This window comes from Acomys minous (genome assembly GCF_964271855.1).
Source record: "Acomys minous genome assembly, chromosome: 2".
Classification (NCBI taxonomy): domain Eukaryota; kingdom Metazoa; phylum Chordata; class Mammalia; order Rodentia; family Muridae; genus Acomys; species Acomys minous.
Window position 1 is genome coordinate 78,670,612 of NC_140484.1, and position 13,673 is coordinate 78,684,284.

Below are 13,673 nucleotides of genomic sequence, written 5' to 3' on the forward strand. Positions count from 1 at the left end.
CTCAAGGAGAAGGCGAGCATGCCTTATTCTGGAGTCCTATCTAACCACTCAGTATTAGTGAAGCTATAGTTATTGGAGGAGTATCTGCAGGCATTGCTTTGTTAAACCAGCATAACTGCTGACAAAAATATATAAACATTTGTCTTTAAATCCACAGATGAGTGTAGTCTTTGCCCACCATCAAGGACACTTATCTTTGCAACAAATGGAGACCATATCAGAAAAGCACAATTAATCAAAAATGCAGAACAGTGGGGCCCCAGTCCCAGTGGATACATCTACAGAACACTCTTGCACCCAGGGCTCAGGAAGAATTATGGAAGAGGGCCTAAGAAGATGCTGCGAGGATCAGGAAACTTGCTGCAAGAGTCTGTCTCCCACTAATATCAGAAGGTACACTCACAGAGCCTCACCAACATGGCTGTCCAAGTGTGAGCTGAGCAAGAAACACGCTCATGGGTCCTCAACCCACACAAAAACTATTGGCAGCTGAGCAAATCTGGGAATGAGAGAGTTGGCCTTCCCCAGGGAAAGTACACTTTTTTAAAAATTAATTTATTCTTGTTACATCTCAATGGTTATCCCATCCCTTGTATCCTCCCATTCTTCCCTCCCTCCCATTTTCCCCTTATTCCCCTCCCCTATGACTGTGACTAAGGGGGATTACCTCCTCCTGTATATGCTCATAGGGTATCAAGTCTCTTCTTGGTAACCTGCCATCCTTCCTCTGAGTGCCACCAGGTCTCCCCCTCCAGGAGACATGGTCAAATGTGAGGCACCAGAGTACGTGAGAAAGTCGTATCCCACTCTCCACTCTACTGTGGAGAATGTTCTGACCATTGGCTAGATGTTGCCCAGTTTTAAATGGTCAGTCCTGAAAATTTTCATATAGGTAGCATTATATGTAATGAACAGGATATGTGTGTGTGTGTGTGTGTGTGTGTGTGTGTGTGTGTGTGTGTGTGTGTGCAATAATAGTTACTTTTAAAATAAGAGGCCATGAATTTGAAGGAAAATAGAAAGGTGTAGCTATGAGGATGTGGAAAGAGGAAAAGGAAGAGAGAAATGTAATTAAAATTGTAATCTCAAAAATAAAAAATACCTGTCCCCCCCCCAATAAATATCTGAGAGGTATACAGGGAACTGACTGCAAACTGATGTCATAGAGAGTCCTACATCACTAGCAGATCTTCTCTGAGCAACATAGAGGCCAAAGGTTTTTAAACTGTTTCCTGGAGCCCCGACTTTAAGAAAGCTAGACAAAAGGAGGCAATGAGGACCCAGACCTGATTGAACATCTCTGTGTTGCTGTCCAGAGTGTCAGTGCTGTTAACGTCTCTGAGAACACACAGTTCTTCTGAAATACAGTCCTGTGAATGTTGTGGACTGATTACTCACAATTTGAACCGTTTGGTTATGTTCGAGATCTTACCCGTGATTATGTTTCCTCACATATAATTATAGATATCTACACTAGCAATTTAGGACTCCAAGATCTTACCTTCATCATCTACGGACGTATGAGGGATCAGACGGTCTTAGGTAAACAGTAGTGAGTTAGTATGGACAGAACATAGATGAGAGTGCTTCTCTCATCTGGTCCACTAACTCAGTAATAGATAGTATAAAACTGGCTAGTGATTTTCTTTTAAGATGTTTTAGGACAAACCCACAAGGATCTTTTTATGACTAACAGGCACCAAGACTCACCATCATGAAAAAGTTCCATGGCTTGGGCACACCGTACTCTCCTGGGAAGACAGCTTCTATATACCAGGCCACAAGGCCGTATAGGGTAGCGTCAACTAAAAGCATCCCAAGCACATAGGCAAATAAAAAGCTGTCTGTATCCGTGGAAGAGAATATGTTACTCCATTTCATTCCAGTTCCTAAGACAAAGCATGAGACAGTCAATTAGGTGCGTAGGGACTAGTTCTTCACCTGCATCATCTCTGAATCACTTGTTGGTCCTTTCTAGAGGTTTCCGGGTGAGTCCGCTACCTTCTTATAGCCTTAGAATTTAGGATCCCAAGAGGATATCTCAGTAATTCTGAAACTGTCTCACACTGTACCCAAACAGAGAAACAATTGAAAATGAATGGAATAGAAAGCAACTACACAAAATTCAGGAAAATAGAATTTAATAAACAGAAGCAGACCTAGCCGGGTGTGGTGGCACACACCCGTAGTCCCAGTGCTTGGGAGGCAGAGGCAGGCAGATCTCTGTTAGTTTGAGGCCAGCCTGGTCTACAAAGTGAGTCTGGGACAGCTAAGGCTACACAGGGAAAACTTGTTTTGAAAAGCAAAAGCAAAAGCAAAAGCAAACAAATAAAACCCATATTTATGGATCAGGATGATGGTTCCTTTCCTCACCACTGTGCATGCTAAAATCTCACTGGAATGCATAATTTTGGAAAAATGTAATAACTGAAATGTAGGGATGGATACCTGCTCAAGCAGATTCAGGAAGGGACCATTCTGGACTCCCAGAAAAACTTTTGGAGTGATTGCAAAGTCACTCATATACTAATATGTTGGTATAAAGTAGAAGAAAATTTGGGAGGGCACTTTAGCCAGCAAAACTAGATTAAGTTAATCAAAATGAAACTCTGAATAACCAGTAAGATATCAACTATGTACCCACTAGGACACAGGAAAGTTTACAAGATCACTACTTACTCTTTGTCTCTGCGTCAGCTAGGAATTTAAATCCGAATGTCATAGCAGAATTAAAGTTGAAGGACCAAATCAGCTTCTGCTTGGGTGTCATGTGCTCATAGATTTGATGCATTGAAATGGATGGGAAGTAAGTCAGGAAAAAAAAGCAGCTTCCCAAGCTCACAGCAAAGTTGGCTGCAAACGTAACGGAAGGTATGGTCCATGTAAGCAATATTGAAACACACAACAAATAATTTGAATTTCAACATATATGCTCCCATAAGCATTACAAAAAGTGATAATGTCTACTTTGTTTACCATTGTTTTTCCCAGATCATGAATATAACGTCAGGAGTGCACTGTGTGCTCAGAGGTGCTTCTGAAAGAAGGGCTGAGGTAAAATGTGAAGGATCTCGTTTCTCCGGAACTGTTCTTTCTATATGTGATGATTATGAACATCATGACAAGTGCTAGAAATTTATAGTTTTATATATTACCACCCAACATAAGAAATTATAAATATAAGTAGCACTAGTGCAATAATCAAAATAATCCTCCAGGCACTATGAGATTTAGTCTGTGACATGCTGATGGATTTTAAAAAAAGATGCTTGAATAAATCAAGACACTACAATGTACAACAACAACAACCCAACTAGAAGGGTCTTAGAGAAGTTAGGAGTTCCAAATGTGGTTTGATCTTCAGAGTTTCCATTTACAAATAGTTGAAATATTGCTGTGTTCAGCAAAGAATTAGGAAGCTTACAAACAAGATGGTATGAGATACTCATTGTGGAACACACTTGAGGAAGGCCAAAGGCTGGACTTATTAAAGGAACACTGTAAACAATCTGTCTTAAATATGCCCAGTTCCTCAAAGAGAGAGCTGAGGAGAAGTAGGAAAAAGATACCTAGTTATAGAGACTATAAAAAAAGAAATGAAAATTATGAAAATGAACTAAACAAATTCTCAAACAGCAAACTAAAGTACCCAAAATGAAGAATTTAAATGTCTGGGTAGACAAAAGAAAAAAAAACAGCAATTAAAAATATTATAATTAACATTATACAATCTTAAGGAGAAGAAAGAAAGAAAGAATAAATACTTGGCAGAGCCTAAGGGTCTGTCAAAGTCACTTCCATATGCAAACAACAGTCACAGAAAAAGAAAGCAAGCATCTGATTTGAAGAACTATGGTTAAAAAAACCACTACATTTAAATAAAGCCATAAACCCTATCCAAAGATAAGAGAAAAAAAATCAAACATAAAAACAAAAGAAAACAAAAACTCCATACAAGTAGGGCAGTTGAAGAAACTCACACTGAGACACATCGAAAATAAAACCGTTCAAGTTTAAAAGGCAGAGAACAGGCAGAACAAAGTCCTGGGGCATCACTCGATGGCAGTGTGCTTGCCTAGCATGCCCGAGTGCCTGGGTTGCACTGGTAGCATTAGACAACAAAACAAAAGGTTATAGAGTAGCAAGCGGGAGACTCTGTCAAGTAAAAACTACAGCATTCTTCTGAGTCTAGAGCTGGGAAGTCTCTGAACGACATTGCGAAAACAAAACAGAAACTTGTCAACCAAGAACTCTATATGAGGCAAAGCCATCTTTCAAGAGTGCAAGAGAGATACAGCTGGAGAGATGGCTCAGAAGCTAGGAATGCAAGAGAGACTACCTGGTTCTGGGACCAAACATCAGCAGCTTGGTGTACTCAATGATTTTTAAAAAATATTTTATTATATTATTTTTTAATAATAATTTAAATTGGTAAATAATAATATTTATTACTAATAAGCTGAAAGCTGGGAAAATCATCCTCACTCTAGTTATCTTTCTGAGAGGAGAGGATATACCATTAATATTTGTTGTAGTTTGGCAATTTTTAAAAATATTATTGATGCTGAAGTTATTGCTCAAGATTATGGCATTAAGCATAACTTATATAAGAAAATAATCAGAAGTCATATAGATGGGGAACTGAGAATCAAAGTGGAAGGAAGATACAAGGGAGAAAAAGATGAGACACATATAAAATAAATGGCTGAGTGGCAGATACAAATCCTTGCTGACCAGTAATTACCTCAGTTGTTTAATTGGATTAAATGCAATGGCATGAGCTAAATTCTGAAAAGGCAAATGTGGCAGAATGTTCTGGAAGTTTAAAGATACATATTAATGATGAGTATAAAAATTATTCATGCCAATACCCAGAGAGAGTAAAATAGCTGAAGTATCAGACAAAATGATAGACTTTAAGAAACAAAAGGCTGTGAATAATTTCTTTTGAGATAAGGCCTTGCAATGTAGCCCTGGCTGGCCTGGAACTCACTATGTAGACCAGGCTGTACTCCAACTTTTGGTGCTCTTCCTGCCTCAGCCTTACCAGGGCTGGGATTACAGGTGTGTGTGACCACGCCTGCCCAACATGGCCAAATTTTCCAGAAGAGAAACCACATCTGACTCATTAGTAACATATGCTTAAGCTTCATTAGTAACTGATGAAAAGCATATTTATTATTGATTTCTCTTCTGTGGTGCTGAAACCCACACCTGGGGCATCCTACATGCCAACCAACACCTCTGCTGCCTAACTATACTTTCTAATTGAAAACAATGCAGATTTAAAATAATACTTCATAGTCCCAATTTGGCTAAAGTTTAATACTAAACACTGGCAAGGGCATAGAAAAATAGGAATTCTTACCTTCACAAAAATAACAACTACAAAAAAACCAATTCGTTTTTGTAACTTCACACACACACAAATACCCCTTGGCATGTGATTCCTCAAAGGGTGAAGAATAAAGTTTCATTTGTCTTTGTTAGAGACCATTCTAAGCACAAGTATGCAGACCAGAGAGCGAATGTGTCAGTGAATGAGTGAATATCTACACTCATTGGTTTTATCTTCTATTCTCATCTTTCAGTCATTTAAAAGTCTTTCAAAACCTACCTACCACCCCTAAAGTGCATCATCACTTGCAATACTGTGATCTATGGCCCCATTACGTGTGTGCTGTGATTTACTAATCTTCATTGCTCCCTGCATGCCATTTTCTGGTGACTGGTTTCACGTGTCATTCTGAATGCACTGTGGAACACAAAGAGTAAATGCTATTTCTGGGTGTGTCTGTGCCCCTCCAGTTGAGGTCAGTATTTGAATCTGTGGACTCATCCTACACTGAGAACCTGGAAGGAACAAAAACGTGGAGGGAAAGAGAATTCTCTCTTTTTCTTCCTACCTGCCCTCAAAGGCCAGAACATCCGTCCTATCCTACCTTGGGCTAGACTGGCCCCACTGGCTCCTCCCAGTCTCAGGCATTAAGACGCATGCTGGATTTCGTTCCTGGCTTTCCTGCCTCCACACTCAAACAAACCAATTCACTATAATGCCCGTTTAATCTTCCATTGTTTCTGCTTCTTTGGAGAACTCTAAAATAATTTTCGTGCATGTGATATCCCTACTCCAAAGGTCAATGCCAGCTTGGTGGGGGTAGGCACTGCATTTCAAATACACAACAGGCCAACCATAAGCATTTAAGTGCAGGGAGCCATTCCATTGTTTTCTTGCTTTTCTCATCATCAGAAACTAGCAGGCACTGCTCCCTCCAATTCAGAAGCTGTCTTTATCTCAACAATTCCTGGTGGGAGGGCTAGACGGATACCAAACAAGAGGTAGTTCAGTGTGAGAAAGAGCGCCCAACTATAATCATACCATCACACAAATGCTGTGTTTATCAATTTTCATAGCTCTCCATTCTATTTTTCTTCTTTTTTTATTTTTATTTAATTTTAATTTTTAAATTAATTTATTCATATTACATCTCAATTGTTAGCCCTTCCCTTGTTTCGTCCTATTCCTCCCTCGCTCCCACTTCCCCCCTTCTTCTCTTCCCTATGTCTGTGACTGAGGGGGACCTCCTCCCCCTATATACGCTCTTAGAGTATGGAGTCTCTTCTTGGTAACTTGCTATCCCTCCTCTGAGTGCCGCCAGGCCTCCCCATCCAGGGGACATGGTCAGAAAAGAGGCACTAGAGTTTGTGTGAGAGTCAGATCTCACTCTCCACTCACCGGTGGAGAATATCCTAGCCGACGAACAGGATATTCTTCTTTTTTTTAAGGCAAAAGTCTCATATAGTCCGTACTAGCCTACAACTTACTATATTGTTGAGGATGTCCGTAAACTCCTGACTCTCCTGCCTCTGCGTCATTACTAGCTTTCTGTACTAGCGCTGCAGGTGTGAGCTATCATGGTGCATTCAGTCCACGTCAAGGAATTACAAGGGCACAGGCATCTCAGTTAGAGCACCGAGGCTGTGGGTATGGTGGCAAGTGACATTTACAGGGAGCTTTCAAACACAGGGTCTGTTTTGTGCCAATGCCCTTCCCCAGGAGGAATCATCTACTCACCTCTATCAAACAATGTGCTAATCATAAAACTGAAGAATATCGAGGAGATGGCATAAAATGACAAAAAGACGAAGACAAGGATTGGGTCATTGTACTGGAAGATTGGCGCAGGTTTAATCTAGCAAAATAATCAGAAATCCAGCTTAGTCATGTGTGATATGTTATCATGACAAGGCATTAGCAAATACATATCCTTAAATATTTTATTATTCATGGTAGACACTAGTGATACTTTCAGGAAGATGAAAAATTTATACTTTTGAGTCTCATAGAGCCCAGACTGGCCTAGAACTCTCTACGTAGCTGATGGTGACCTGCCTCCCCCTGCTGCAATTACAGGCATGCACTGATACTCTCTGTGGATGCAGGGATGCAGACACATTAGGTAACTATCCTAAAAGCCACATGTCCTGCACCAAACGCCTTGCAGAAGGTCCTCCCAATGCCCCAGCTTAAACTGAAAGTGGCTGAGAAGATAAGCAGCCTCTAAGATGATACAATGAAGTCCACAAAAGCTCAGATTTCTTCTCCCAGAAACCAAGAGGGTTGGGCTGGTCCTAGACTCCTGCTTTCCTCTTAAAGTTTAGCCACAGTATATTGGAATTAAAACGACACTTGCCTTGATGAATAAAACCACACACATAATTATGATGTTAATAAAATACAAACAGAAGAAGGTGAAGAAATAAGCAACCCAGAGCATCCAATTGCTCAGTCCTAGCATGAGCTGGTATTCCTGTAGAAGAATTAGCACAAGTTAATTATCATGACACACACACACACACACACACACACACACACACACACACACACACAGCCTTAGGGTCCACAAAATGTACTGACATATTATCTAATTTTCATATTTATATTTCAAGTCTCCAAGTGACAGAGGATAAAACTAAGGACCTCATGTAATTTCATTAAAATTATTCAGCTAGTAACTGAGTCTTATAGTTTTGATAGGCTCAGAGGTCATCCCTCCAATAATTTTTTGATACTGCTAAGACATAGAGTGCATGCAAGCAAAGCTACAAGCCACTTAAGTATATCTTTCTTATAATAATATTTCTAGGAAAAGATATGATAATATTTAAATTCAATTATAAAAACTAAAAGCGCTAAAATTAAGATGGAAAGTGAAGGAAAATGCACCCAGCTTTAACAATAATCTTTATGAGCAATGTGTTTTCTTTCAGAAGTAGTTGTTTATAGGAATATGAGGTATTTTGAGTTTTGATAAAAGAATATTAAAATTACTTAACAAAGAACATGCTGTTAGTATAAATTAACGTCTGAATTTTTGGAGGCTACTTAAAATATTTTTATTGAATTTGTCTAATATGTCAAAATTTAAATTCTATGACTCTAGCCTGACCTTCTCCATTTCTACCTGCTTGGTTCTCAATGAGTGGTTTTTGAATTAATGAATAAGTAGAAGGACCTATGAAATGCGCATGCCATTCAAAGTTCTTAAGAGTGGATACAGGTTCATGTTCTTACCTGTAGGAGACAAAAACGAGATAAAATGCGCTATTCAATGTTCTAAGGATTAATGCTGGAAAACTGGCAGGATACAAAATAAACTTAAAAAAGTCAGTAGCTTTCCTATATACAAATGACAAACAGGCAGAGGAAGAAATTAGGAAAATTACTCCCTTCACGATAGCCACAAGCAATATAAAATATCTAGGAATAACCCTAACCAAGCAAGTGAAGGATTTATTTGAAAAAAACTTTAAACCTCTGAAGAAAGAGATTGAAAATGACATCAGAAGATGGCGGGATCTACCTTGTTCCTGGATCAGAAGAATCAACATAGTAAAAATGGCCATCTTACCAAAAGCAATTTACAGATTCAATGCAATCCCTATCAGAACACCTACAAAATATTTTGAAGACATTGAAAGAACAATTCTCAACTTCATATGGAGAAACAAAAAGCCCAGAATAGCAAAAACAATCCTATACAATAAAAGATCCTCTGGAGGAATCTCCATACCCGATCTCAAGTTGTACTATAGAGCAATAGTAGTTAAAACAGCATGGTACTGGCACAGCAATAGGCTAGTGGATCAATGGAATCGAACTGAAGACCCAGAGATGAATCCACACACATTTGCTCACTTGATTTTTGACAAAGAAGCCAAATCCATTCAATGGAAAAACGACAGCATCTTCAACAAATGGTGCTAGTCTAACTGGATGTCTACGTGTAGAAAAATGCAATTAGACCCCTATTTGTCACCATGCACAAAACTCAAGTCCAAGTGGATTAAAGACCTCAACCTAAAACCACAGACATTAACCCAGTTAGAGGAAAAAGTGGGGAAGAGTCTGGAACTCATAGGCACAGGAGACAACTTCCTGAACAGAACACCAACAGCCCAGGCCTTAACATCAACAATTAATAAATGGGACCTCATGAGGCTGAGAAGCTTCTGTAAGGCAGATGACACTGTCAAGAGAACAAAGCGACAGCCTACAGACTGGGAAAAGATCTTCACCAACTCTTCATCTGACAAAGGTCTAATATCCAAAATATATAAAGAACTCAAGAAATTAAACACCACCAAACCAAATAACCCAATAGAGAAATGGGGTGCAGAGCTAAACAGAGAATTCTCAACAGAGGAATATCAAATGGCTGAGAAACACGTAAAGAAATGCTCGACCTCCTTAGTCATCAGAGAAATGCAAATCAAAATGACACTGAGATTCCATCTTACACCCATCAGAATGGCTAAGATCAATAACTCAACTGACATCTCATGCTGGCGAGGGTGTGGAGAAAGAGAAACACTCTTGCATTGCTGGTGGGAATGCAAACTAGTACAACCACTTTAGAAAGCTATCTGGTGCTTTCTCAGAAAAATGGGAATAGGGCTTCCTCAAGACCCAGCTATTCCACTCCTTGGAATATACCCAGAGGATGCACTATCACACAACAGGGACATATGCTCAACCATGTTCATAGCTGCCTTATTCATAATAGCCAGAACTTGGAAACAACCTATGTGTCCCTCAATAGAAGAATGGATAAAGAAACTGTGGTACATTTATACTATGGAATACTACTCAGCTATTAAAAACAAGGAATTTCCAAAATTTGTGGACAAATGGATTGAGCTAGAAATTGTCATAATGAGTGAGTTCACACAGAAGCAAAAAGAGCTAAATGGTGTATACTCACTTATATTGAGACACTAGTCCAAGGTGTACGTCCCCATGAAAAACTGTACCTACCAGGATAGTGGGTAAGAGGGGAGGTCATCCTATTGAGACTTTAGGTGTGAGAAGCCTGGGAGAAAGAGGAAATAAAAGGATCCAGTGGGTCCTGGAAAACTACAGGCGAGTCTGGGCCCTTAGGTCCTCCGCAAACTATGGCAACAGCCAAGGAAAAAATAGGCAGTAAACCTCGAACCCCTACCCAGACTAGCCGATGGACAGGACATTCTCCACTGGTGAGTGGAGAAGGAGATCTAACTTTCACATAAACTCTGGTGCCCATATTTGAACATGTCCCTTGCATGGAGATGCCTGGTGGCACTCAGAGGAAAGATAATAGGTCACCAAGGAGAGACTTGATACCCTATGAGCATATACAGGGGGAGGAGGTCCCCCTCAGACACAGACATAGGGGAGGGAAGGGGAGTAGGGGGGAAGTGGGAGGAAGGGAGGAATGGGAGGATACATGGGATGGGCTAACAACTGAGATGTAATATGAATAAATTAATTTTAAAAAATTTATAAAATAAAAAAAAAGAAAAAAAGGATTAATGCTGGAAACATTTACACAACAACATTTTTATTTGTTTATTTTTGTGTCTATGTGCATGCACACGTGTGTGTGCTTACAGGTATGCATGTGGCATGGTGCACTTGGAAGTCAGAGGGCAATTCTTGGGGGTGATCGTCTCCTGTCACCTTGTGTGATATGGGGCTGGAAGTCAGTTCATCAAGCCTGTGTGCAAATTCTTTACTTGTGAGCCATCTTGAGACCCTTACTTAACAAGCTTTAATAAGCAATAAAGTGACAAAATACATCTAGCAAAAGAAGTACAAAGTTTGTATGTAGAAAATGCAAAACATAGTTGAGGGAGCCTTAACTACAAAAAGCCTTAACAAGTGCAGAGCTCCCCACTCTATGCTCCAGAACAGATAACATTGCTAATGTTGTAAGAACACAACACCTATCAAGACCAGGTAACAAAAGAGCAAAAGTTATCCAGAATTACAACTAGTGAGATTGAAGCAGTGTTTCAAAATCGCCTGATAAACCGCTAACCCTGGACTGGATGCATTTAGTATTTTGAGGGTAGCCAATATTTAAATTATATCTGGGATATTCACTAAAATAGTCTTCCATAAGCTGAAAGTAAGAGTCATGCTGAAAATTTTGAATAAAGACAAAATTATAGAGGATTTCCACAAATGCCAAAACACTGAATGACTGCATTTGAAACAGGACTGTCAGTTTTGAACACGAAGAAGTAATTCAACCTTACACATAAATTCATGCCACACTTCCAAAAATTTCAACGTAAATGCTGTCTACGAGAAAAACAGTTACCTTCAATCGGTTTTCCTTTTCCCACACAATGGACCGGATGAGGGTAAGATGATTCATGCAGAAGGTACATGCTACTATCAGGGGGATGAAAATGTTAGCAAACACATAGAAGTAATCGTGGCGATACGCAGGGTGTGGGAATCTCTGAGTGGAAAGGCTGGTGGCACTAAAGAGTGCTGCTGCAGCAGCACCACCATGATGTAGCATGATTGCCTTGTCTAAGGCATGTTGCACAGCCAGGAACCCTTCACTGATGTACCCTGGAGGAGGAAATAAAGATTGCTAGCTAAAATTACTAACAATAGCTGAATTGAACAAAGAAAACCAGCACTTCACATGCACCCATGTGTTGTACATGAATATTCTGGCAATGAAGGTGATATGATAAAATTCTGTGACTAAGCAGTCCAGCCACCTTAGTCTGCATGAACTCTGTGACGTTCACATGATGAAATGGGAGATGTGGAGCAGTGCCCTTCTGAAACCTGGTGCCTTTGTTAGGCCATTCATGACTATACGACTGCTCCTAACATCAGAGGGGAATTACTAAGCTACATACTTTCCACAGGTGTGCTTTATCGGATAGAGAAGATTTACTTTTATTGGTACTTTGGGTTAGGGAATTTCGGGTTAGGTTTTTTTTCAATATGCTTTTATGTTGGAAAAATCAATATGATGGAAAATTAGAAAAGCAGTGCAGAGGGTTCTTATATGCCCTGCACCTTCAGTGGGAGGCTGGGTCACTCCACACCATCCTTCACAAACAGAACTAGCTCTTAAGTGTTGAAATTTCATGAAAGGGAAGGATTAGGTATTTAAAGTCCCCCAAGGGGTCTTAGATGAGCGATAATGACAAGACTGAGAAAAACTGCTGTCAACCCAGCACTATCTGCATCCCACTTCCTTAGCCTCATATGCTGTGTTGTCACAAACATTCCTCAAAAGTAAGACTTTAACCCTGGTGTGATACTATTTATAATATATAAACTCAATTGCATTTCATCAATCTTACTTTGCTGTTCCAGTTTCCCGTACAGAATGGTATATTGCATTTTCTTATTAGGCTGATATGGCCTCCTCCAATTTATGGAAACTTCTCATGTTTTCTTTCCCCCTTTTTTTGTGAGAAATAGACTTACCCCTCACAGGATATATCCTGATTACTGTTTCCTCTCCCTCTACTCATCCCAGTTACTCCCCATCTCCTCTCCTATCCAAATCTACCCCTCCTGTCACTCATTAGAAAACAGTCAGGCTTCCAAGGTGTAATAACAAAATAAAATATAATAAGATAAAACAAAAACTAATAATCAGAACATAACAAAACAAACAGAAGGGAAACAGTCTAAGAGAAGGCACAAGAATCAGAGACCCACTCATTTGTACATTTAGGAATCCAATAAAAACACTAAGTTTTAAACCATAATATATATGTAAAGTACCTGTAGTTTAAAAAGAGAGAATATATGTATATGTATGCATATATGTGTGAATGCACACACACACACACACACACACACACACACACACACACACATACACACACACACACACACATATACTTGATTCTTTGACTCATAATGTCATGTCAGGCTTTTTCTTTTTTCTATTATTTTATTTTATTTTTAATTTTTGTTTCCATATATATATGGGACAAAGACTTTCCAAAAATGCTCTTGAGTTAATTTTCTGTTGGCCATTTACTGCTGGGCATGCAGTCTACCCTCAAGAGTACTTTTTTCACCCATAGACTCCTTTGAAGGAAACTAAATTTTGTTTTGCAAGTGGTTATCAGTTGGAGATTGCTTATTAGTTAGACACAGGGTTATGCATCCATTTCTCCTTTTCACTCTAAGACCCCATCTGGTGCATGCCCATGAAGACCCTGTGCATACTGACTCAGTCTCTGAGTTGATATGTGTATTGATCTTGTTGATTTACAGACTTTATTTTCTTCGTGATCACCAGCTCTTTTGTCTCTTACACTCTTTCCACATCCTCTTCCATGGAGCATCCTGAGGGGCAGGA

General features: G+C 39.5%; 1 protein-coding gene across 3 annotated transcripts in view; it reads right to left on the reverse strand.

Annotated features, from left to right (window-relative positions):
- The window catches only part of LOC311593063 (phospholipid-transporting ATPase ABCA3-like), a 94,959-nt gene that overhangs the window by 57,410 nt on the left and 23,876 nt on the right, over positions 1-13,673 (reverse strand). For 2 of the 3 annotated variants that reach the window (XM_084774136.1, XM_084774138.1), the window contains exons 6-10: positions 11,646-11,905; positions 7,695-7,811; positions 7,076-7,193; positions 2,680-2,853; positions 1,711-1,889 (exon numbers count right to left, since the gene is read on the reverse strand). In XM_084774136.1, the coding sequence (XP_084630262.1) occupies positions 1,711-1,889; positions 2,680-2,853; positions 7,076-7,193; positions 7,695-7,811; positions 11,646-11,905 (848 nt within the window). The remainder of the gene's footprint in view (positions 1-1,710; positions 1,890-2,679; positions 2,854-7,075; positions 7,194-7,694; positions 7,812-11,645; positions 11,906-13,673) is intronic. The other variant, XM_084774137.1, reaches the window with a different exon arrangement.